Source organism: Bombus pyrosoma, linkage group LG3 (assembly GCF_014825855.1).
Source record: "Bombus pyrosoma isolate SC7728 linkage group LG3, ASM1482585v1, whole genome shotgun sequence".
Lineage (NCBI taxonomy): Eukaryota > Metazoa > Arthropoda > Insecta > Hymenoptera > Apidae > Bombus > Bombus pyrosoma.
In genome coordinates, this window is record NC_057772.1 from 12,205,802 (window position 1) to 12,232,086 (window position 26,285).

At 42.7% G+C, this 26,285-nt stretch overlaps 1 protein-coding gene across 4 annotated transcripts in view; it reads right to left on the reverse strand.

Moving 5' to 3' along the window:
- Positions 1-26,285, reverse strand: part of LOC122565900 (titin-like) — a 60,416-nt gene that overhangs the window by 25,802 nt on the left and 8,329 nt on the right. For all 4 annotated transcript variants that reach the window (XM_043722395.1, XM_043722399.1, XM_043722397.1 and 1 more), the window contains one exon: positions 1,166-1,269. In XM_043722395.1, the coding sequence (XP_043578330.1) occupies positions 1,166-1,247 (82 nt within the window). In that variant the 5' untranslated portion in view covers positions 1,248-1,269. The remainder of the gene's footprint in view (positions 1-1,165; positions 1,270-26,285) is intronic.

Sequence of the window (26,285 nt, forward strand, 5' to 3'; positions counted from 1 at the left end):
AACGGCATCATGACCACAGGGCAGAGATGACTAATCGGTCCCTGATCGAATCTGTCAGTCGGCCACGTTCGATCTATCGTTGACCGTGAATAGGAGGCGCGGTCATGGGTAGTCCGCGTATATACGTAATTCGAAACCGGCTCGACGTAAACGGAAGAGACCGTATGCAATATCCCCGAAGAGAGCGTGGCTCTTGTGATGGAGAAGAGTGGCCGCACTGGGACGACCTGAGTGCCGTCGAAGAACGAATATGGTGTGCCAGGTCCATGGGAAAGCACCTTGGGGCCCTCGACTTGCCCGATGCCAAAGGTGAGCATTATGAGGTAAGATTATTCTCTTCTCGAAGGGAAAGGAAGGACAAAGATAGGTTCGATGTCCTGGCGGAGCCTGGCTTGCTCATTCAGAGATTGCCTGGTTGGGTTAGTCATAGCGGTGGTTCGGAAAAAGAAGATTAAGGAGAGATTCGATCGGGCTGATCATCGACGAAGAATTAATTCTATCCCGGCGTGTTTGTGTAAGTTGAATGTCGGGCAAAATTCAACCGTGTGAAACTTTTCTTTTGTATCTTGTTATTTTTCGACAATGTTATTTATTCGATGTGCCTTGAAAATTTATCAGAAGCTGTTTGGTTTGGTTATCTGAATAAATCGTTTTGATAGTATTTTTATAACTTTATGTTAATACTACCTTCATTACTATTCTTTTATGTAAATAATTGTAACGTAAGTAATAAGTAATCATTATTTATTGAATTGTTTTAACTCATTATGATCCAAATATAGTGCAACTGTAATGTTTCTTTTTAGAAGCTACTATTCTCTGAGCTCCTATTTGTACGCTTTTCGCACGATATCTAACAATTTTTATAGAGATGTTAATACATTTTTTAATCGCCGTAATCGTATAATCGCGTATTACCGATATTATTCTATCGTTTTAAATAAACGCGTGAAGAATGGAAAGTCTAATCGAAGAAAGCGTTCTTCCTCGTGAGGACTTCCTTTTCGTGTCATCTCACGTACACTTGTTCCCCGCCAAATGAGTTACGTTCCGACGCGTTGAGCGTGTACATGCAGTTGGTTGAAGCAAGACGAAAGGGAAGATAAAAGTCTTGTGGAGCGAACGGGTTCTTTTGTGAAAAAATCTTCCTAGTAAAAAAACTTACCAGAATTGGATTGCGATGCCAGTAGAACAGCCAAACAGAGTATAATCCCGGGTCGACAAGGCCCGGCGTTCAAGGCCGACATGTCGGCAGTCTTTTTCCGTTTCCTGAAACCATGAAAAACGTATTGTTAGCTACATCTGTTCCATTCGGGTGTCTCTAACTTCTTGAATAACGTTTCTTATTCTTTTTCATATTCTTTATACTACGAATCATAAGTTTGAAACTTAAATTTAATTCGAAAATATATAACAAAAGATGAATATATTTTTCTATAAAGTTTGATTGCTTTTAATTTGAAAGAAGACATTTTTCTTTCAGTTTTCTTTATTGCTATTATACATATCATTTTTACTTCATTGATTTCTTTTTATTCTTTAGAATATAAATTTATCACGTTTGAAAGTTTACTATATATCTGATGCTATATATCTATATATCTTGAAAATATACAGCTAAAAATGCCACGATCTTTATTCTACATATAAGTATAAAATAATTGTTTCATAAATTGTATGATTTACGTTCAAAATTATACGGAGATATCACAAGGCGCACGTAAATAATATACAATTAAGAAACAGGAAAAACTATGAATATTAGAAAGTAAAGAATTAGTATATTCATGAATGTCTCAAATTTATGATATTTAAACACCATTGTTTCCTCGCATTACACAATCCAAAAGTGTACGTGTACTACTGTTCGAACCAATGGATTACTCAACATCCTTAAACATTTCTTTTCACGGCATGTCTATAAAGAAGATGCTGTCATTCTTCCAATTTCTTTCAAGCATTCAGTGAAGAGCGATTTCCGTAAACAGACGTCGGTTAGGAGTATTATACCTTGGCACATTGGTCGATCGCGTTTCTTCGTTCTTATGAACTCGACCGTGTACCAACAGCAAAATGTAATAAGCTATTGTTCGTTTTTCTCCGCTGAATGTTAAGGTCATATTTATCCTGTCACGTGGCATTCTAGTGTAACTGTCGCCCAGTGACAGCTGGACGTGCTTGGAAGCGAGCCAATCGCATACCTTCGCACTTCGACCGGCTAGTTCCCGCGATACATCGAAGCGTGGTATGCAGATCAGGCTGACGGATGAATAAGCACGCGTATTTCGGTGTCAGCCGAGACGTGAAAATTCACGAACACGAGGAACGACTTGTATGTCGCCAGTGAAACCGATTCACATCGCTAAATACCAAGTCCCTTTCACGTGTGTACGTGGGGCGTGAATTTACGAGACGTGGGTGCGTGGGAATGCGTGTTTGGATTCGCGCGATTTCCGGCTGTCTTTTCACGGTGATGCGTGCAGGAATTTCTCGTGAAATTCAAGGGCAAGTTCAAGGATAACCATGAAAAATCGGGACTGCATTGGAATCAAAATCGATTCAATAAAAAAATAAAAAATTGTAGAAGATGTGGTACTTGGGTGTCCGAATAACGTAGTACAGTGTTTCGTATGATTTTTAATTGCTTGAATTTCGTTAGGGATGACGTAGATAATGGAAAATTTTACGAGAAAAATATCAAATTCGAAGTTAAAGATGAGGGCTCGGTGATGTACCAAAGTCGAAGAATTTGTCGTGGAGCCGTTGAGATTCGCACAACATTCAGAAAAAGTCTGGAATTTATGCGTTTGAGTGAAACATAAATTTTGCACAATTTACATACTGTTAACTGGTTAAAGTTTGACAAATTCAAGGATAAAGATGAGAATTTAATGATATACTGGAATCGAAGTATCTGTTAAAGAAGTATTGGAATTCGTTTCACGTGTTTTGCAGATCTTTGCGCTGCGAAAGATACAAAAATAAAGATACGAGAACGATAATATCGTAGCTGAATAATCTGAAAAAATTTACATTGCAAATTAATTGGGAAGATTTAGCAAGAGGTCAGAGAAGATTCAATATTTCATCATCCGGAGTCAACGAACGACGAATGTGATAAGAGCCGGCATGAAGAACGAATTACGTATGTTAGGAACGCGTTTCACAGGACTAACCATTTAAAGAGAGAAAAAAGAGGAAAAGAGAGAGGGATTGAAGGGAGAACGAAGCAAGAGAGAAGGAACAAAAGGAAGAATTGACAGGAAGAGAAGGTGGACTTTGGTGAAGCCGGCGCATACCAGTTGCGACAGCGGCTTAATACAAAGGGCCACCGAGATAAAAGAGCGTGGGTAGTTTCTCTTTTTAAGTCTTCGACTTCATCTTTTCTCGTCGTCTACGTACTCCCTCCGCTGGAATTTCATTGTTGATCGAACGAGCGAGAAAGAGAAAAATAAAGGATGGAAGCGAGGAAGGAACGCGACTCGTAACACCTAAGCTCGTGCCTGCTCGTTAACGACGCTGTAAATTACATCTTGCAAGTATCGTAATGAATCCTCGTCGTTGTTGGATGGATTTCCTCTAATCTTTTTTTTTCCCCTTGCATATGCAACGAACGACCGAGGGAGTCAACCGTCAGAGGCTAGATGCGAAAATCCTGGTTCCTCACGAGCCGGCAAAAGCTGCGTGTCATTGCGTATTCAGGATACGGCCCATTGAGCCAAGGAATTCGGTGAATGGGTATGAACATGCATTGACGAGCGTCTCGATCCCTTGCCGAAGTATTCATCGGCGAATAAATGCAGACGCACTGTCGAGTGTTGAAGTGGAAGGGGGTTAGGCTTTTGCGGTTTGTATTGAGTGGTTGTCGATGAAAATTCAACAGTTGGACAAATGTATTGTGACAGAACTTCTTTAACAAGTGCATAGTCCGTTGACCCATATGTGGTTCAGTGTACTCTTTACTCTACCTTTCACTAAATGAGCATCATTCTAATAACGTCGTGAGAAATTCAATAATTGATTCTTATGAATGCTGTACGTAAATATTTATAGATTTTGATGAATCGTGAATATAATAATATTATACAGTTTTGTAGTAGACATAGAAATTCGGCTATCGGATTTTCAATGAATAATCGGTCGACAGAAGCGTGAAAGCAAGAATCATACAAATTATTTTAATAATGCTTACAACCTTTCGGCGTGCGTGTACACAAAGAAAAGGAGGAATTGTTTGACACGTCGCAACGATACGTATGCTAGCCACCGAAATTCTGTAAAACTAAAAGGGCCGCCACTTTCTACTCGCGTCTATTTTCTTCGAAATTCAATGAATTCAAGTCCCATTGTCCTATTATCGCATTCTTAGCTAAACGTGCTCGTATGTTCGTTAACACAGACGACAAGGTAGACGCCGTTACGCTCTAACAGGCTAGAAACGGCACGCCCACACGATGACACGTCGTGAATGAAAATGCGAGCGCACACCTCGTTTCACCGGTCGATCGTTCTTTCTCTTTCGTGGCATCGTTCCCCTTTTCCCCACTGTCTTGTCTACTTCCCTTTCGTCGTAAGATCGACATTCGCGTCGATTCACCCTCATTCGTCGCGAGTCGCGTTACTTTCCTTCTTGCCAGGACCCGGTTGCTGCCACACTCGCCGAACCGCGACTAATTTCACTTACGCTCTCGATACGGCCGTGCTGCAACCGAAAACCCGATTTCACGAAGCGATACGGATACAGATGAGTACCTGACAACTGAATAAGCGTAATCACGTTCCAATAGTGAGAAGCAAGTGATTTCTTTAATAGGAACGCTGATGGAATTAGCGAGTCATGGGCAATTATTCGAATTAGGATCACTAGATCAGGTTCTTTAAGAAATCATTCGCTCTATGTGGAATATTATTGAATGGAGCTCCATAGGGAAGCTCCTCATTAGGAGTTTGAAATTTTCTTTCATCACAGTTTCTGTTGTTTCTAAATAACGTATTGTTAGCTGTATAATTAGTCTCTTTTGAATGTACCAGATTTTAATGTTACAATAATTTCTTAAGATTCAAAAATGGAATCTTGAAGTTCGCGCTCCTCGCAAGTAACATATTGTTCGCTGTGATTTGTCTCTTCTGAATTCACTGACACAGCAAACAAAAAGATTATATCATTCTGGTATAAAAAGCGTATTTATTACGCTAATTCAAATTCGATGGATACATGCAACGATTTCCTAATATGTAGAAACTAAAGCTAACCAGGAAATTTAGAAGTAGATCGAGAGGGCACGGAGAGGACAGTTAGAAACCGCAGTTAGAAACAACAGGCTGATAACGATCAAGGAATGATCTCCTCTATCCCGGATAACAGCTGTTCGCGCGATAATTGCGACAACATAGGAGTTTGGCTTGAGTATAAGGTGCAGGTAGATGCACCCACAGGTCCGGTGAAATGGGGTGCCTGGTGCCAGAGGTTCCGTTAGAGCCCGGAGGCTGCGTTCGTTCACCATTACCGTGGAACGCGGAATATGATTACCTTCACCTGGGAACAAACTGTTCGTATCCCCTCCGGTGCGGAGACCGTGGGCGAAGTTTCCACCACGGAACCCGTGTCCCGGTTAGCCGTTGATACTCGACGATGTATCGTGATTAGGTAAAGACTGGACCTCCGCACGATTTCCGACGTTCCAGGCCGTGAGATTGAGATCATGCGGTCTGACTCTAAGTCTGCGTTATATTAGGTTCGTGCATAGGAAATATCATCTCTGAAGTTCGATCTTATAGCACGCGTATCATTTATTAAATTTAGTCGAGTGTTAATTAAGGTATTGCACATTGATCCATACGTTGCGTAAAATTTCGTCGATTATTTTTGGATAGTTTTAATTTTGGAAGCAAAAGTGATCTTGTTGCAAAAGTGTTGCTAAAAGTTATCTTTCTGTAACTCGAAGATCGTCACAGTCTTAACACGCGGATATTGTAACTTTGCGTAGAATCTAATAAAAGACATTAAATATCCACCATTATGTACACCAGCAATAGCAAACAAATTCGAATATAGAAATGTTTTCTTGCAGGAACACAGCAAGATTCTTCAATCAGTAATTTAATTGAGTGAATTGTTCAAGATCACATTGGTTCACGCTTGAACTTATAACTCAAAATTAATTTCACTTAAGACAACTTCCTCGATTACAATCGACAACGAGCATAACCATAATTCCTTCTGAAATTCAGAGATCATAGATTTCGGAATATGACGACAAACCAGACCAAATACGGCATCGTTCACACGTGCGCTTAATTCGATTTCGTTATGTTATATGCGTTGTATGTTGTGCAAATGGACTCGCATGCGTGCAACGAGCGAGATCGCGACATTGGAACTGGTCCCAGTTCGAGAAGCGCACGATTAAACGTTCCCTACCGTTCTTATCTATTAATTGAAACGTTTCCAATAATTTGCGTTCGATAATTTCTCGAGAACCAGAAGAATTTCTCTTTACTTTTGTCCATTCCTGTTTTATGGCTACCGAAGTCTTTTTTAATCGTGGTGACTTGGCTGGAATGGGTTATTTTTGTCAACTTGTTATCGGTAGCGTGCGCATAACGGTGATATTTCGTACAAAATGCTGGAAGGAGTGGACGTGCCACGGTGACACGATGCGAGGTTCTTACTTCCGACATGGTAATACCCTGAATGAGTATCGGGCCGATCGAGCAATGACTAACGGACCTGTCCGCCTCTCCTAAAAGGCAGACTGGCCCGTTGAAGCGATGCTTCATCTTCTTAGAGGGACGACAAGATGATTCGACGTCCAAAAGCTCGATAATTGACAGGCCAGACTCGTCGGTTATCTCGAATCCTACGCGGTAACAGGTTGTCCTGCTTTGGCTACAAAGCGTCCTTGGGAACCTGTTCGAATCATGTGTGCTTCCCACATTAATCAAACCACAGTCGAGATTGCTATGTCTCTTGACAAATGGTTATTTGCAAGGTACAAGAGTTTGGAGCCAGTTCTGGTATTCTCGGTTTATGAAAGAAAATAAAATAGAAAATTACGTAGTATGCTATTTCTGGGTTTCAATAGGTTTCTTAGATTTCTCCTCTACCGTTTTTTCATTTTTTAATGCAGCAATATTTGATAAAAATGGTAGAAAACGAGTTCTACACGTTACACAATTGTCTAATTTGAAATTCTCGCAATTTTTTAGCCGTAGAGGATTAAATGCGAATTCCGAATCGAATCGTCTAAACGACAGCATCAAATACAAGTTAATAATCTATCCATTCGCTGTCATAGTTTAAAATGCGCAAAAGCTCAAATATCCATTAAAAGATCTTAGAATAACGGTAGTGTATATATAGACAAAATAATCTGTGAACATACACAGCTCGAAAATATTATAATTCCAAACCATACAAGAGTACCGTACGAGACAAAGCTAACATTGCAAATTAATTTTTCAAGGTTCACTGCACATCGCGGCCAAAGGTTAAAGAGACACGAGGTTTAACGTGGTCGCTAGGAAAAAGTAATTTTATGGCTAATACCGGAGGAAGTTTCAAAGAAGCAGGCAACAAGCTCCGTGCCGCTGTATCTGATACAAGAATCCTGGTCGAGCCGGTAACCGGGAGTGGACCGAATGCAAAAGCGGCTGCGTCGTGATCTGCACGTTTCAGTTTATGGGCGCAAACGGGTTCAAAGATCAGGGATCTGTCTTTCTCTATTTCTCTTTGAGGGCGTGAAGGTGAACACTCGGTCAAGTCGAAGCAAGTAAATGACGTTATGTAAATTGTCAGGTATACTGTAAACTTCCGTGACTCTGCTACCATTAGCAGGGACTCTGCACTAGGCATTAGCACTGGACTGTTTCAATAGACGCCTCTAATCTTCCCTATTCGCGGGTGTTATTTGCGTTGTTAATTATGAAAATTCCCTTTTTGCAGCGATCTCCGTTCATTTCGTTCCTGTTACTTGTCGCGTGTTTAGGAGGAAGGTTTGGTCTGGAGAAAATTCCCTGTCTCGTCTCACCCTTGCAAGCCATCTCGTTTCCGCATGCCGCGAGTACTGAACAGTTGCAGACTGGTCCCGGAGGCTTCTCGACAGGTTGACGGCGAGCGGCTCGTTACGCGATCATCGGCGGGCAATCTGAACTCGAAAGGAGCCGTACACCACGGGGAGCTGCGTACGGCCCTTGCTGTTCGATACAAACGAGGATTCGTAGCTAGCAGTGGCTTCTGCGTACCGCTGATCGTCCGATCCCCACGTAAAGGATATTACGTCGGCTATGTGCCTCTCAAAGTTCGCGTAATATTCAATTTTCCATCATCGATGAATATACGACTGGTCTCTCCGACACAAAGAAGCATCGGGCGACGAGACCGTCCGTCCGATTCATCAACGTTATTGTAAAACGTAGAATCATCTGACTGCTGGCATGAAACGGCACAAATTGCACGCAACGAAGAAAAGTCAGTCTGAGAACGCGGGTTCCTCGCAGAAAGGTTCAGCAAAGCACGATATCCGTACGGCGGATATTACGCCGGAGAAATCATTAGCACGGGGCTAAGCTGTGGCTAAGAGCGGAGGCAAGCTTCAGCTTGGCCGTGTTTAGAGCTCCGCGAGGCGATTATATTGCGGGTTAAGGGGCTATCGGGTATTCATTACGCCTAATAACCTCTCGAAGCGGCGAGTGCTTTTGGGCACGATGAAACGATGGAACGTGAGGCGGCAGCGGCACGGTCGGAGAAGGCACTCTCGGAACAACGGGGTTCGATTACTCAGGGCCTCGACGTTCACACGAGGGTGCTCGAGCAACAGGTCGGCATCATGTACACGGCCCTCTATTTATAGATCTACCTGAGCTAGAATTACGTGGGGTCGAGGATAAGCCTGCCGACTCCTCGTCTTCACCTGAATCCACGACGAGGTTGTTGCGAGGCTCTCGTCGCTACCCTTCTTCGGCCATATTTGGTTCGTTCGCACCGGCAAATCGCGTTTCACTCGGTGATTCTTAGGAATTCGCCCCGACCGATCGACCGGTTCTACTCCTTTTTCGCATTTTTTTATTCCACCCTCCCGGGTTTTTCCCCATCTTCTATCTCGCCATGAACTTCCAGAAATTTATCGGTTCATTGGAATTTCTTTGTACGAATTTCGCAGAATTTTGGCTACGTAACCGTCTAATAATGCGAGACCCTATAAACCACGCTGAAGAAAAGATTACCTGGTCCATTAGCGTTCCTTACCTTTAGGTTTCTAGATAATTATACGTTTTAGATGTAAATTTTTAAGGCAAATAATATCGTCTACTTTTATCGATGTTAATAATACACTTTCTGATAAGTATTTTCGTTTCTAGGAATATTTCCAATGTCTAATTTAAAATCAACATATGCACAAGAATTTTTCTACTTTAACTACGCAAGTCCCAAAAAACATACTTTGAACAAATCATACGAATCAGGTAATTTTGGAAAGCGTATAATATCAATTCAGTAGTCTTTCGGATAACATCGTTTAAATAGAAAAAAGACACTTCATCGGCAAATTACTAATCGATATTAACGTGTGGCAATTCATACATTCATCGTAAAATTATTTGTTAGAAGTAGCGATAGGTAGTATCGAACACGAAACGAGTAGAATGGATCGTTGCAGGATACGCGAATCGAGGCACGGGGAGATTCCTTCACTGGCCGGACAGTCTAATCGTTTTCGACGTAATAACCTCGAACTACTATCATTCTGTTTTTCGAAGACGACGCGAAACCATTGGAGCATGTCGTAAGAGAGTCTTGGAGGAGCGCATCAGGCTATTCAAAGTCCCCTCTCCCCATTTATCTTGCCCATCCTATAGAGTTGTGCGTCGCGATTGAAACGTCCCCTCTGTGTCGATCGATCGTTCGATCGCTCAGCAGCACGTAATAACGAGTATTACCGCAAGATGCGGCGATTCCCCTGGTATTATAATATCTCGTCGAAAGATCGCATCGGGGCTGGGTGCCTGCAACCTCGATAGGTATCTCTCTTTTTCTCTCCTCTCCCATCTCTCGATTCATCCCCTGTGATACCTCGTCACGGAACACGCGGCTACGCTCACGTTTAACGCGATGCATCGGAATACTTCTTTTCGTACTGTAATGTTACTGTTATTATTTAAGCCGCGGTGTATATTCATTACTGTGATTATTAAATTTGAGCAATTTGCCGGTGGTACACGCCGCGCATCGTAAAATGGATACGCGTTAAGAGGCGCGCGCAGATACGCTCGCTCGCCGCGCGTTCATTTTCGTTAAACGAAAGGGAAATTATTTCGGCGTACGTGTTCTTGTATTACGCTAGACCGGAGTTGCTCGAGCGGAACGTTGCCTGCGCGAAGAGGAAGATTACGAAAATTGAACCGAATTGATGAGGAATTTCGACTTAACTAGCTGATATGTTTCTGGTGAAGCGCGCGAGGTAACGAGACGAACAAATCGATTGACATTTATGTTCCATGTCGGAGAAGATTGAGCGTAACGAAGGATCATGGAGGTAAAGAGTGTTTGAAAATTAAAGTTTTATAGATACGTTTTTGTTGAGTAGGGAACAACTCCAATAATAGAGGTCAGCGAATACCTTAATAAAGAAGATCAGTATCACGATCAATGTACTATCAATGAATACTTCATAAAAAACATACTATTCTGTCGTATGTTGTTACTGAAATATGTACTAAATTACTCACTAATTGCGAGAAAATATTTCAGTTTAAAGACTGCACATTAAGATGAAACGATCACACCGTTATAATTCTCACTGTTCTGTATGCTTAGTTAATTATTCATATATGAACGTTATATCATAGAAGAAACAAAAAATATCGAAAGAATTTAACACGGTGTACCTGAAAGATCTAGGAAGTCACCGTTCCTGTAAGGATCGCAAAGTTTTATCGTTATACGCGAACGCAGCACGGAGTTGTTATGCGAAACAACTTTACGCCAGCGTACAATTAAGTTGATATTATTACCGCGCACACATAACTCGGCCGTAAGTTACTCGCATTCTTCGCATCCTGCCTCCGTATATCTCCCTTATATATCTGGAAAAAGTAATAAAGGCCTAATCCCATCTTCAACGCCAGACGTTATTCTTCTTCCTCGTTTACGATTCCATCTTCTTGAAAGTCGTGTTTTCCCTCGGCAAAGATCGTGGTAAAATTCATGCAAAACGACGAAACAATTTCCGTTTCGTCTATCGCGATGTTCTCTCGAGACTCGTGTTATTTTCTTTTTCCGTTCACAGCTCGTCTTTTTTTTTATAGCGGAAGTCGCTCCTTATCTAATTTCTCCTTCGTAGTCCCTGTCTTCCCCTTTCGGCAAAGATTTCCTGCTTTTGGTCTGCCGTTTGTACAATCCGTTAACGTCTCTGCCACGAACACACTTTTCATCCTTTTCCCTTGCCCGAGCTTCGTTATCGACAGAGTTCCTTTGACTCAGCTTCCTCTTCCTCGTCATTCGTCGTTAGTCACCCTGCCAGCTTTCCACTTCTCTATCTGTGTATCGTTCGACGTAGCGTGTGTAACGAAGAACACAGAGAGGCGAAACCACCGAAGAGAGAGAGGGAATTTAGAAGCCGCGATAAAAGCGAGGGTCCCTTCTTTGTTTGACGAGAGCCTTTTTCCACAGGCGTCTTTCACGTTCCCATGCGAGATGCCTCTCCATCCTTCGTGGTGGCAGCCTGGCCGGGGCAAACTCACCGAGCTGTCTGAGTTTCCGGCGCGAGAAGTGCCCAGAGCTCGTGTAAACACGAACAACGCCCGTTCGTATACGGCCCCGGCTAGGGAATGCAACGACTTCTTCACGGATAATCCATAAGTGGCTGCGGCCCCTTGTCCGTGTGCCGTTGTTGTTGTTGTTGCTGCTGTTACGCCAGTGTCTATTGCGTTGCAGTTCTCCCGGGATCTCGTGGCACGCATCCGCGAACGCGCTCCGCTTTATTCGCGCAACGTCTTGTCGTAATTTCAGAGGATTCTTCCCCGGTCGGTCGATCGCGCCTCTCCCTGTAATTTTAGCTTTCCCCTCGAGCCGTTTCCCGGATGACTGCGATCCGAGACGCTGGTAATTGTAAAATTAATTTTGCCACAAAGTGAAGCAAAGCCGTGGAAAAACAGGTTCCCGCGACTCTCTGGTTGACGTCTCCTCTCCATCCTGTCTTCCCTTTTCCTTCGGCTACCACTTTTTACGATATATTTCTCTACCGGCTCCTCCCTTCTAAACGACTAGTAATCCAATTATGGACATTTTTTTGTGAAGTTGCGCGTGGTCCGCATAATACGAGGCGCGATATTAGAACTACGTAAGTAAATAGCATTGAAACACTTGATCGGGAGAGCCGATCAGAGAGGCAATTTGCACGAAATTAAAGTGGCCGCGATCCACGTATAGAGAAGAGGTATCGAGCGAGGGAGGGCTAATCGGGGCTAGGTAATCGGCGAGGAAGATGATTGGTGGCAGATGTGTAGCCCTGTGTCGCGATCGCGATCATGGACAGGAATGCTCATCCAAGTCTCTCCCTACGTTCTCTTTCTCTTCCTTCCTTTTTTATGATCTCTCTTGCTCTGCTTGAGCTGGACGCGCGCCCTTCCTCATTATTTCTCTGTTCCTCTTTAACCCTGTGATCGGAAAGATCAGGGCGTTTCGAACGCACCGAAGCCTATCAGATCGTGTAATAACAGGAAGGTACACTGTGATCGCGGTAATTAAAACACACCACGTTATAATCTTCAGTCCATTAGGGTCCATCAATTACAATCTCCCCTCCCTTAACCAGGCGCATCTTGAAGCGAATCCACTGGCCGGTATCTGTGGTGCATAATTCAGGACGTGTTTCGCGATAATGGTCCCTTGGATGGCCAATGAATCGATAGGTTCCTGGAAAGACACGTGATTTAGAGGAGCAGCTCGCGAATCCTTCTCCCCTGGTCCGTTCTCGATTAAAATTTTTTGTTGCTACGCTGTCTGTGTCCTGTCCCTAATGATCCAATCGCGGTAGCACCGCTCTCATAATGGATTCTGATCGTAGCTGGATTTCGAGGAAATTAGTTGACAGAGGCAAGGTCTATTCCCGTGGGTGATATAACATCGTAGAGACGATAGTCCAGTTTTTATCTGCGAACAGCTTTTCTGCCACCGAGAGCAATTTTTCACGAGATCGTTTCTTTCATTCCTAAGGGACCTCTTGGACGAATGTAAAATATTTGTGGAAGCGATTTCATGGCGATAGATTCGCGGCGCTATAATGAACGTAACGATTTACGCGTTTGTTCGCGTCGCTGCGAGGAATTTTTCTCAAATTTCGATGCAAACAAACGATACGATATTATCTTAATTTTGCAACTGTGACCAATTCCATTGCTAAAGATAGAAAGCAATCAAACTGTACAGCGTCAACGAAAAGTGACAACGATCTCGTATCGTTTGATTATGATTGAGAATTGATAATGTTTGCTTTTCATGGCAGATTTATTTCGGCCATTTATTGCCATTTATTGCCATTATAAATTCATAACAGACGAATACTTGATATCCCAAAGCTGAATACGAAATGTCTATAGCGGAAATTCAAGTAATGCGATGGATACTAAAATTTCGCATTTAAATGTGAACGTTCAAGTACATTTCCCCCTGCGAATATTTTCGCGATCGTCCGAAATATATTGGAAGAAGTGGAAAGCGTCGTTGTTCTACAATCTACAACGATGGAAGATTATTCCACGATCTCTATAAAAGCTAGCCGCGAAATTTCTAAGGAATCCAGTTTGGATGGAAAAATATGCAGGGGATCGGCTCTCGTCTGTCCTGGTTTTCAATGTCATTATATCTCCCCTGAGTATCATCGTATGGATTTAGATATAACGCCATTTAAGCCATTCCTTACGTTCAGCGAGTGTAAAGCGAACGCAATACCATCGCCAGTCTAATCTCGTTCCGCGTTACGTAATGTTTCACGTCCTTTCTCCGCTATCTTAACTTTCTTTCGAGATAATGCTCCAACCTAAAGCCCTAATCGAACGACAGGGTAACGTCGTCCATGCAAATGGCATTTGATCCTCGTCTGAATAATCGACGCGGTAAACTAATGGGACTAAGAGTTGGATCGTTCGTTGAAAAATCCTCGTGAGTTATCTAGCCTCTTTCCTCGCTCTTCGACAACTTGAACCGCGTTCTTCCGTTATCAACTATTCTCTCTCTTCCTTTGCTATTATTGGCAGATGCGGCCAGTTACGATCCAGGGAGCGCCGGAAATTGTCCGTTATGAGGAGCTCCGGTGATTAATTATTATGCAAACTAGCGGTATCCGTGTTTCTCATCCTTTAAGCGTCTCTAAGATGCCGCTGATCCTCTTGCGGCAGCGCGTGTAATGGCGTGTCTTTAGACCTGCACGGCTGGGCCGCAACGTTTGACAGAAATAGCATATAGCTGATGTTCACGGCGAGAAGAATGTGGAATGCCATTCTGACGGGCTTTTCTACGTGGCTCAATTGCAGCCTGTCGTCTCTGATCCTCGAAGACTGTAGAACGTTACTTGATGGGCAATATGTTACGGTTATTCAGAGGCAAATGGTATCGCGAAGGAGATGTCTTGTCAATTAATCCTGTCGGCGTTATGCTCGCGATTACAGTTTGTTGCGACTATTATCCTCATAGGTAATTCGTGTTTCAGGCGAACGTTAATATCCGTGTTCTATGTTCGTGGCAACAGAAAAAGATTTCTAACGACTGAATATAGCGGATAGTGGTCTGTGATATTGGCGAGTGATGATTTAATATACGGAAGAGATTATACGATCGACAGGTATATTAAGCAAACTTTTTACTCGACCGTGACAAAAAAGCTAATAGTTTGACACCTTGCATCGTTCAGCCTCGACTCTGATTAATTTTTTTTTCTAACCGCTATGCACGTTGTAACTACCAAAGCGTAACACAATATTTCTTTACCCCGTTCCGCGCGGTAAAAAGTCGCTTAATGCGACGACCGACGAGAACGTAGCGATATAACGATCAGAAGCAATCTTTCTCCATGACATGCTACTTCGTTCCAAAACAAACTCGACAACTGCAATGGTTGTATTCCGAGGATCGTTTCTGTATCTTCTCGGGCTCGATTGGATTCGCGTCGACGTTGATTCGTTGCGTAACATCCTCGATTGCTCTCTCGCTGTTAAATCGATGCGTCTCAGAGGGCCGACGCAAGATTTACGTTAGGATGGCTGGCTACGTTGGCACAGCCTCGAAGAGGATGACAAATCCGAGCTCTCGGGACTTATCCGTCGAGAAAAGCATACCATCCTTCTATTCTGGAATGTCGATTGGTCGTTGCTTGCACTAGGTAGTAAGTACAACAGCGGGGCGTCGAGAGTCTCTTGACGCCTTTGGCTTCACCTCCGAGTCAGGGAGATACGAAAGAGGGTGCGCGAAGCGAAATAAACGGATAATTGCAAATATCTGCTGACGCAACACGGAAACTGGTGAACAACTCGTGGACTGTTTGATTTGGATTCTCCTGGATAACGTGAAACACAATGCACGAAATAATTAGAAATAATTAGAGGACAGCTACTAAAATGATTTTGATCTTCTTATAGAACAAAAATACGCAAATGAAAGTTTGCTACATTTCCTCATAAAATGAGTTTGAGTAACGCAAGCTTTACGATAAAGAGATTGAAGGATATCGAGTGTATTGTGATGAAATAAAGGTATTGTAGCAATAAGAAGACAATTCTGCTTCGTATAAGCATTAGTCGTACACAGGTTGTTGTAGAAATTTTTCCGATTTTTATCACAAGGATTGATTTTACGCTATGTTGACTACATATTTTCTACCCCCGTTGACGAGTACTGTAAGCGCGAATTGCTGGAAAACGAAGCTGACTTCCTACAGCCACAATTCCTTCCAATCTCTTCGCCAGATAAACCCTGCAATGTTCATCGAGCTCGCAAGAACATTGTAATATTCTCATCCGTAATACCACGTTCACCATGCAGCCTGCTCGGATAGAGATATCGATGGCAAAGCTCGGAGAATGGTCGGCAACCGACTTGGAAGGACCGTCCTCGCGTTTTTCGAGAGATTACAGAGTGCAGGGCTGACATTACGAGGACCTCGATACTGTTTCAAAGTACCGTTCCCCCCCAAAGTACCGATGCCTTGGTCTCGGACGCGGCGGTTGTGTGTCGAGCTACTCTCTAATTAGAGGCGTACTCGATACGCGAACGTATGTCCAGGGGCGAGACGGGATTCGATGCAAATAACAGCGGGCGTAGGCATCGCGTATCCAAACAGGGAATAATTAGAATAATAATGGAGGCGTGCCCCCACGGGTTCCTCCGATGAACGAAGAGAGGATCGAACGTGACTTTAACTTCGTTCTTCAACCCGTGTTTGCACATCGGGAAACCCTCGAACTTGCTGCATCGCCGCACTGTTTGCCCTGCGTTTACGTGGAAAGCCTGAAATACCGAGTTTGCTTTGGGCGCGGCGTTCCATGCGTTTCGTCGCCGACGTGACTGCCTTCGAGACGAACATATCCAAGTTCAAGACACCGTGCCACTTAGCGAGACAATGTTGAGAGTAAACAAGGCTTTACGCATCTTTTGCCCGATGCTTTCGACACGGCGTTTGTCTTCGCCGTGGGAATGCACGCGACACAACGGCCACGAAACTTCACTTTAGAGGTTGCTGTATGCAGATTGCCATGACGAAGTTGCCAAGGTATGCATGCATGTATTGTGTAGAGATATCCCCTTCGCATATAGGATTTGCTTAATCTGGATTAGCGTGGACGCGGAAGCTAATATTGGGATTGTCTCGCTCGACCGACACAATTAATCCCCGTGTTTCAATTATCCAACTCTGCAAACAACGGGAATCAATGGCCGCGACACCTGATGCTCTGCTATTTTGATGGCGAACGCGCGAATATCGAGCTTGTGGAATTTTGGATATCGCAAAGGGGCTTTTATGTATATCGTTTCCTTCAATTTTGGTGATTCAATTTAACAGATTATTAACTTCCTATGAGATATTTCCAACCCTTTCGTGTTCTATGATCGTTGAAGCATTTCTTGAATTTGAAAAACATATGAAGGATTTGAGAAACATTGCTGATTTCTTTTCCCAATTTTATAGTACAGTTCTTCTTAAAACATCGAAAATTTTGTTTGTTGAAACTGAAATGTAGACAAAGAGTCGGAGATTCTATAAATTGTTTTGTCATACCTACGTGCTGTAACCATGGAATCTTGCGAATCCACTATAAACTTGATTAATCAATACCGTTTGGTCGTTAGGTAGGTCTGTTAGTCTTTTATTCCTTCTTTCCGGGGTTACCTTCTAAACGAAATCTACTCGGTCTTCAGAACAATGTATTTCAATTCCTTTGCTAAAGTTACCATGTTGATGATATGATCATCGATGTGGGAAACGAAGGAAACGAGGAAATGACAGAAAGTCTGATCCAGCCACGCGTTCGGACAGACAGACCATCACCTTCGTCTAACGATTCCTCGTAAGGTTGGGGTGAAAGAACCTTAATGACTGGATAGAAAGGGGACGGGATAAGAGTGAAAGAAACGGTGATCCTGTCCTCCCTGGAACAGGCATGCGCACCTGTGTCGAGCTTTACCGATGTAACGTGCCCGATCCCTTAGCGAGTCACGATGGCCGGACCTTCTTGTACAAGGTTTTCAGATCGACGCGACATCCCGACTAGGAAACCAGTACAAGGAAGTATAGAACGATCGTTGGAAGAGCTTGCACTCCTAGGAAGTGGCTACGTCGAATGTACATGAGATTTCGCGGAATCGAACGTGACTAGCCGAGTTTTGCCGTCATCTAGAACGCCAACTACTATTTTTCTTTCCTTTCTTTCCGTAATATATATGATAAATGCATCAGAAAGTCGAAGGTGATAAGAATTCTCGAAGCGAAATCAATTTCTATTCTATACATTCCAAATATGGTAGCCTATACGCGAAAAGTTCCACATTTCACTTTCGATTCGAAATTCTAACAAGGTTTTGCTTCCAACGAACACCATTAAAAATTTTCGAATATTGTTGCAAGTAGCCGTAGATAGATTCCGCGTACGTAAAACATGTAAACTAGGGGAGTATGTAAATCAGAGGTAACGAGGCATGTGCCAAGGGAAATGATTCACTTATCCCCGGGTGATTGGCAGGGAATGGAAAATGGGGTTTAACTAACTCGATAAACGATTTTCTGATCTGTGTGGGACCAGTCGGCGATGTACAAAGGAGGAAGACGAGGAAAAGGTACATGTGTATGGGATTGGAGCACGAGCCACAACCGCGTTTGCTCGCCATTGTCCTCGTGGTCCAGGTGTGAACTCTCTCCCCCTTGTTGAAAGGCACGACGGGCTCAGCGTTGTGATTAATATACGCGCATCCGGCCGGCTGGAATAATTTTCACCGGCGCGCGTTCTGTAACGAAGCTTATGCCGGCGCGATGCGTTGTCAGTGACACGCAAAGAAAACGAGAAGATCGACGAGCTCTCGTGTACGAACTGGCCAACGGGAACGTTGTTCCGGTGGCCCTCTATAAATAGAATGGCGGAGTGCTTGATGATCAATATTCGTACATCCGGTTGGCTGGAACGATCCGACGGATATTCCTACTTGTATTTCATAAGAAGTAAATATTTTTTATGGCTGCATAGAATGAAAGAGTCTGCGGTGAATATACTCTGCGTATCACGGACTAAGAAAGTTATTTCAGAGATTTTTAGATTTTCGTTAGAATTTTTCAAATTAGCGATAAACACAAAGGTAAAGGAATCTAGGACAAGATATTGTTACAATTAATATCTTAGAATTATTCAAAAGAGCGAGAAAAATTCATCTTTAACGTTAATATCGAGTATAGAAATATACTTTTCATAATGTGAGCTTGATTCTTCAACATTGCTAAGCTATAGAAGATAAGAAATATAATCTATCGCGCTCTTTCCCGGCGATTTTTATATTCAAATTCTATATTCAATTCTACAAAATCATCTATCAAATCCTACATAAATCTTACTATCCCTTAACACTTTGTTAAATCTTGAAACGAAAGAATCAATGATAATACACACGATACAAGAATCGAATTCGAAAACGGTAGCAGAATCATCAGCTGACGTATAACAGTGTCTCTGTGATTTCCAGGAGTCGTAGCAAGGAATTCCTGCCGTGAGGAGTATGTAAACGCGCCAGACGTCTCATTGTTACGGCGAGAAGAAGGCTGACTAGGGAACGGCATATATATACCGTCAGAGAGAAGATAGGCCGCGCACGATCAGAATAATGCCTGTCGGTGTACTTGAACGAGGCAACCGGAGGTGTTAGTGGACTATAAAGAGAGAAGCACAGAACGGTCGGCTCGTGCACGAGCCACACAGCGGGACACTGTTGTGTCCCCGTGGCCCAGGTGCAGGGCCACCCTCGCGTCCCCTCCTCTCCGTTTACCAAGCAACCAACACCACGGAATGAAAGGTTACTCGCTCGTCGTGAAGAGCGCAGGCAACACCGTGTACCGGACCGGTGAAGATCGACTTCTCTGCAGGGCCTGGGGACAAGACTCACGGGAAATAATGTTGGAGACGGTGAACCGGATACGAATCGCGCGAACCACGAACAGCCACCCAACGTTATAGGTCCGTAGCGTGGTTGTCTTACCCCGTGTAAGAGAACCAGATACGATCTTCGTCGTCGATTCGTGTCCCCCTTGATCGGAGCCCACCTTCGGGGACAGGTTCAACGCGAAGACAAAACCTGTCGACTGTCGACGCGTCAGCCTTGAAAGAATGATAATCGTCGCTTCACGGGGACACCCACGAAACGGGTCGCGGTCGTTAGACAATCGAGCCTGGTAATCGATACGTTTATAAATGGTATCGTGGTACGATACTCTGTATTTTCTCTTCCACTCCTTTATTGCTTGACCCTAGAGAGAGGGTACGCCTGTTCCGGGGCGATAGTAATTAAGTTTTACGGCGAACCTTCGACCCGATTTAAGATACCGGCGGAGGTAATGCTTTAAGCGACGCCGGGCTGTAATAATATCTTCCTCGCCGCGTGATTTCTTCCTTCGAAATTTCTACCAGCCGGATATCGTGGTATTGTATGAATGAGAAAATTATTTCTAAGGAGCGCCTACCAAATCCTATAGTTTCCTATCCGATTCTTTGCTCCCGAATCCATATCAATTCTACTCACTCGGGGCTTTACGAGGCCGGCGAGAAGTTTCATCTCGATATTTCATCGAAACCATACGAATTTACGCTTTAATATCGGTTCCTCCCTCGTCGTCTATGGTTGATCTACGACGAGAGCGTAAGAAAGCCAAATAGGACGAGAGAAGCAAAGGTGTGCAGTGAATCGAAAGGAAAGCTTACGAAGAAAAGCCGGGGGAAAAGAAAGAACCGCTGTGTAATAGATTCGAAGGGAGGAAAGGAAACGTGGCACTAGCTGGTTCGAATAAAACGACCAAGACGGAGCATACTCTGTTAGTATCTTATTACGAATCTCCACAAATGGTCTTCATCAAGGTAAGGCCGTGTTCTACCAGCTTAATGCCCCCTCCGCCTTCTTTCGCTCATTCCCTTCGACCTTTTTCCATCCATCGTTTCTATACTATACCCAGCGCGTGTTTTCTTGTTGAGAAGAGGACGAAGGTGGATGGACTTTGGCTCCTAGTGACCCACGGAGAACAGCATCGGGAAGATTTGTCGAAGACGCGAACGAAAGGCAGTCGATTCGACGTTATTAATCTCAGAATGGCGGTCAGGCGCGGCCATGACCGTGATAGTTCGGTCGTGGTACATCAAGATGTGTAGATACCGAAGTGGCCTACGGGTTTCACAGTTCATTCTTCATGGGTGACTTTTGCGTATATGCGAATGCCGGACGATTAACGATCGTACCTCGCGTTGCGCTCGTTAAGCGACAGTTTCTTTTCCCTTCGAGATGAACCAGCATAGCGGCCAGGCAACCATTCCAATGGAGGGAGAAGAAGAAGAAGAAGAAGAAGAAGAATGAGAAGAAGGAGAAGAAGATGAAACTGGTACACCGAGATCATCCCTTCGGTCGAAGACGAATGATCCGGACTCTGGGCTGGATACATTATCGCCATGTGTACGAGGCAAAGGAGCTGCACGAGCATCGGGCGACACTTTCGTAGAATCGTGGATCGAGTACGTGACGACGATGGCGATCTGAAAGAGGTCCTCGAGAGCCAAGGTCGTACGACTAATAATAAGTCGGTAGGTAGGAATCGATTTCCCCATGGATCACGACCGGTTGCCTTCGAACCGGGACGAAGATGTGGGTTGATTGTCCGCCACGATACGAGTCCTACGCGACAATTTCTCTCTCTCTCTCTCTCCCTTCATTACTTACACATCGATATTTCGTGGATTCGTCGAACGATATATATGGTTACTCAAGTTGATCTATATTTCAGAGTGACAACTGGTGAAAGTGGTGACGCGAGATCAACGTTGCTTCATATTAATCATTTATAACTGCAGATCGTTATTCGTTTACGAAACTTGTTGTGGCAATTCCATCTATCTTTTACCTGTGCATGAAACTAGCAATTGGAATTTTAATCTTCTATAAAGGAGCAAAATTTCACTTTTAGGAGAAAAATGTCGTACCGATTAGTTTATATAGTTTGCATCGAGAGTTGCCTCTTTTTGCAGCATAAAAGGAATATCGTCCCATCGGATAACGGTTTCATTGGATTTATAGAAAATAGAACGTGGTCGGGCAAGCGTGCACCGACAGTTACATAATTTCCAATTAGCCCATTGCCAGCGAGTTTTTCTCGTTTCTCCCGCGTAAATAATCGTGCGAAAATTCTGACAACAATCGTAGGAAGTAATGGGTAGGGTATAGACGAGCATACGAAGATCGGCCAACGTGTACCAATCACCTACGTGTACTGATCACGGGGATTTCCTATGTGTCAGGGTTCCGCTCCATTTTCTCCTCTTCTCGTGACGAAATGGAAGGAATACGGGATGCAACAGCAGAATGAATAAATGATCGAAGATCAGCAATAAAAATATCCGCGAAGAAATCACATCGATCATGAAAAGTGTAAAGGACAAAAGACAAGATTAAAGAACGATGAAGATGGAAACCAAACTTACTCCAAGGGTATTTGGAAAGAGAAGATAAAGAGAAAATAATAAGAATAAAATGAAATTAAATAGCAGAATGATATTAAAGTGATTCATTAAAAATGGATAATAAGAAATCAGCGAAGAAATTACAAACGACGAAAAGATGAAACAACAAGAAGCTAAAGTAAAGAACGATGAAAATGGAAAGCAAATTTTAAGTAAATTTTAAGCCTTATTTTATCTACTTAATTCTCATTCACTTGACTTCTAGGCTTCAAAATAATTAGACTTTACATTGAAATAAAAAGACAGTGAACAATACCGTAATTATTGTTTTCCAGTAAAAATGAAACTTGGATCGATTCTGTTCAGCGATAGACACGTTAATTTAAAATATTTCGATATCTATCGATCGTCTCAATCTCACTCGTCTCACTACGAGAGGATAAAAATGTCAGTAGCAATTCGAAGAAGGAAGTACATAATGTCTGCGAAATACGGTCGAGCGTGTTCAGAAAAGTCTCTTAAGGCCTCCATACTTCGAAATCAGTCTCTTGGATCGCTCTACGAGATCAGCTAATAGCGTTAAAGCAGAAACTAAGCACCGGTTAGAAAATTTACCGTTAGCACCGGCCGATTACCATTGGAGATTAGTTCTCGCCCGAGATCGCGTTTATATCTGCTTTGGCTTCAAGATGTTAGGGGCTGCCTTGCCATTTTTTCCCATTCCTCTTTTCCTTTTTTCTTTTCATTCTAAACTCGATTAAATCGGCCGACGCTCTTTCTCCTCGCGTGCGTTTCATCAACGGTAAAGTTCCATCGATTCACGGGGAATTTGTATCTGCTGCATGCCACGATATCGTATCACGAAAGCCCCGACCAGTTTATAAATCGTTGCTCCACGTTCTCATCGATCTTTCTCGAGCCTCGAATTAACCATAAATTCTGTAATCGAGTCAGAGTTCGAGTTGCACGCCGGGCATTTTATTTTTTCCTCTTCTTTTTCTTTCCGCCGGATGATTCTTCGGCGTCGGTTACAGGAAGAACCAGCTACTACAAAGTTACATTACACTTATTTCTCTTCCTCTTTCCCCTTTTTCTCCTCGGTTTATTTCCACTTCCTCTTCTGCATTTCTTTTTTTAATTTATATCACTCGGTAAAACCGGTTTCGTGGCATACCTACATTCGATAGAGGATGACGTCATAAAAAATTCCCAGGATCGCGATGACTTGCGTCAAGCTGCGCATGTCGTGTGGCGAGAAAAAGCCACGAGGACGAAATCACGATTTCGTTTCTCATTAACTGAACACCGTTCGACCTCGAAGCGAGCCCACGATGAATCGATGAGGCGAAGAACGAATGGTATACAGGGTGTTTCACCTAACTTGAACTTGTATAATCTTGTGGAGACCAGTTTGTTGGAACGATATTTTTATTTTACTGAAAAGAGTTTGGGTTTGAGGACAAATTTATCAATTAATATTCTACGGAATGTTACCTTTCTGAGAATCTCCTATACTATTCTATTAAGTCAAATTATTAAGTCAAAAAATGGAATTATGTAATAATCGGCAAAATTATAGGGACAAATAAAATATATTCTCATACATTAGCTTCCATAAAACAGCTTTGTATGAAAAATTCTGCAACTTGTTTGCGAAAAATTGTTCTGAAATTTTTATTTTCGTACAAGGGATATTTTAAATGATACAGTTAGACGAAACACCCTGTATATAAACGAAGCCTGGTCGATCTGATTGCGTACGCGTGCTCCTTTGATTCGTTGTATAATGTTACGTGCTATTGTACTTAATTCCAGCGCTCTTACGGTACCCTGTTCGCCAGAACCGCGTGCACCGGCATCGTCCCTTCGCGAACGTCGCTCCTTCATTGCCAACTCTAATAAATAGGCCTAACAGCCTTCGAGAATGCTCCGAATATGGAAGATTCGCTGGAATTGAATCGCTGATAGCGAAGCTAGTCGATTCTTCCCTTTCGGCGCTGCCTGTGCTTTCGAGCGGTTTGTCGCGCATCAGCTTTCTGCTCGGAAAATAACAGGACTAGTTCGAGCTGCTTTGCTGATGGTTCGTTTTGCAAAACGACTTTTTTAAATTTCATATATTTCAGAGAATGGTAACTTGCTATAAAATTTCTGATAATGTGCAGAGAAGAGTAGCTCTATGCAAGAGAGTCGAGAAGATGTGTGAAAGCAATGAAGTAGATTAATTTATTGAATTTTAATCCTTTGAGTGCTTTGAATAAGTACAATATTAAAGAACCAAGCTATGTACAATGTACATGCACGATATTAAAATGTAGGTATAAGTAAATAACAGGTCGAGTTCCACATTACGAGCAGTTGAAGACCCAAGAAGGTGGATATTTTCTCGTTTACATTCGTTTATTATACACAGCACTTAAAAAGATAATCCAACATTCTATTTTATTACTTGTATCAAGTTAATCCGATATAATCTAGAACAGCATTAAACAGTAACATGTTACAGCCCGTGTTACAGGTTCGGCATCGTTTTATGCGCGAAAGTTAACACCGGTTATATGTGACAAATCGAGAACGGTTTGATAAGACCTGTCGGAACTAATGACACCGATAGGATAAGTAAAAGACGCGGAAAATTCCATATAGAAGCGTGAAAGGCATTGCGTCTTATCTACGATCGAACCACCTGTTAACGATTCACGAAGAGTGACGGTCGACGGTGTTATAAAACGGAACGATCTATAAAGGCCATTACACAGCTCAATAAAACGGCCCCTGGTAACCTGTTACCGGTTACCGGATTATTTCGTGAATAAAATGACGTGTGTCGCGTGCATGTTCGTGCCTCGCCTTTATACCACACCGGAGACAGAAAGAATACGTCGAAAAGGAAACAAGCTAAAGAGAAGGGAACAAGAGGTGAAACAAAGACGGATAGGTCACCGACCGGTTGTCAGTGACAATTCCAACGCGCGATACACAACCGCTGTCCAGGTATATTACATTGTTGGAGGAACTAGGCCAATAGTGCAGGTTCACTAAACCACCGCAAACTGGATTATACACCTTTATTTTCGTTTGCTCTGGAACAACAAGGGGTCTGTAGTGTTTTAGGTCAGCTGTCGCTCAACCGAATTTCGTAAAACCCGACGACAGCTGATTTGCATCGTGTTAGTCATCCAAGAGGACACGTTTTGTGCACGAATCACGATTCACGAATTTCGATGTTTTCCTTTTTCTTGTTTTTCTTGGCAGAGGTTTTTCGAGGCGAGTGAATCAGTTGAATGATTCAGCGAAGGACAATTCGGAAAGAACGCTCGATTGTGACTTTTATTTAATGAGGAACCAACACGGCGATCGAATGGTAATCGGTTTCGGAGTTGTGTTACGTATTGAGGATGACGTAAACTGTGTTATAAGAGTTTCCAGAGAATCGAGTATTTCGTTAATTATTCTGAAATGCGAATTTTGCATAAATTTCTAAAAACGACTAATGTATTCTTAAAGGAAGAAATTTATGTTTTCGTAATTATATAAAGTCAGGTTTATTGGCTTCTCGATGTTCATTGAACTCTGCATAAAAAAAGCATGGCATCAACATACGAAAGCAGATCCTACCGAATTTGGAAGAACTATCTAAGTAATATATGTAGACCACACATGGATAAAAAATGTCCATTCTTGTTCATTTTATAAATTTTATGTCATTTGACTAATTTAACATAACACAGCTGACAAGAAGAATAATTTTATTGCGTCTAAAGAAACGATACAAGCTGAGCACGTTTCGTGTAACATAATTAATTAGTATTTTCTAAGTGCTCAAGAAGTGTGAGGAAAATACATGCATATTTCATTTCAAAATCAGCTAAAGGAACAGTTTTAATAACTCATAGAATTTTATACAATTATTCTCTGATTTTCAATTTTATTCGATTTAATTACGCACTTGCTTTATTTCTATGTAAAAGAGTTTTCCTTCGCATTACATTGAAACGCATCTAACGAATTGAACATTTACGTTGCCTGAAAAATCAAACTACTTTATACTACAGCAATTTTAACATAACCCCTCGTTACAATCACTCCAAACTTTAACC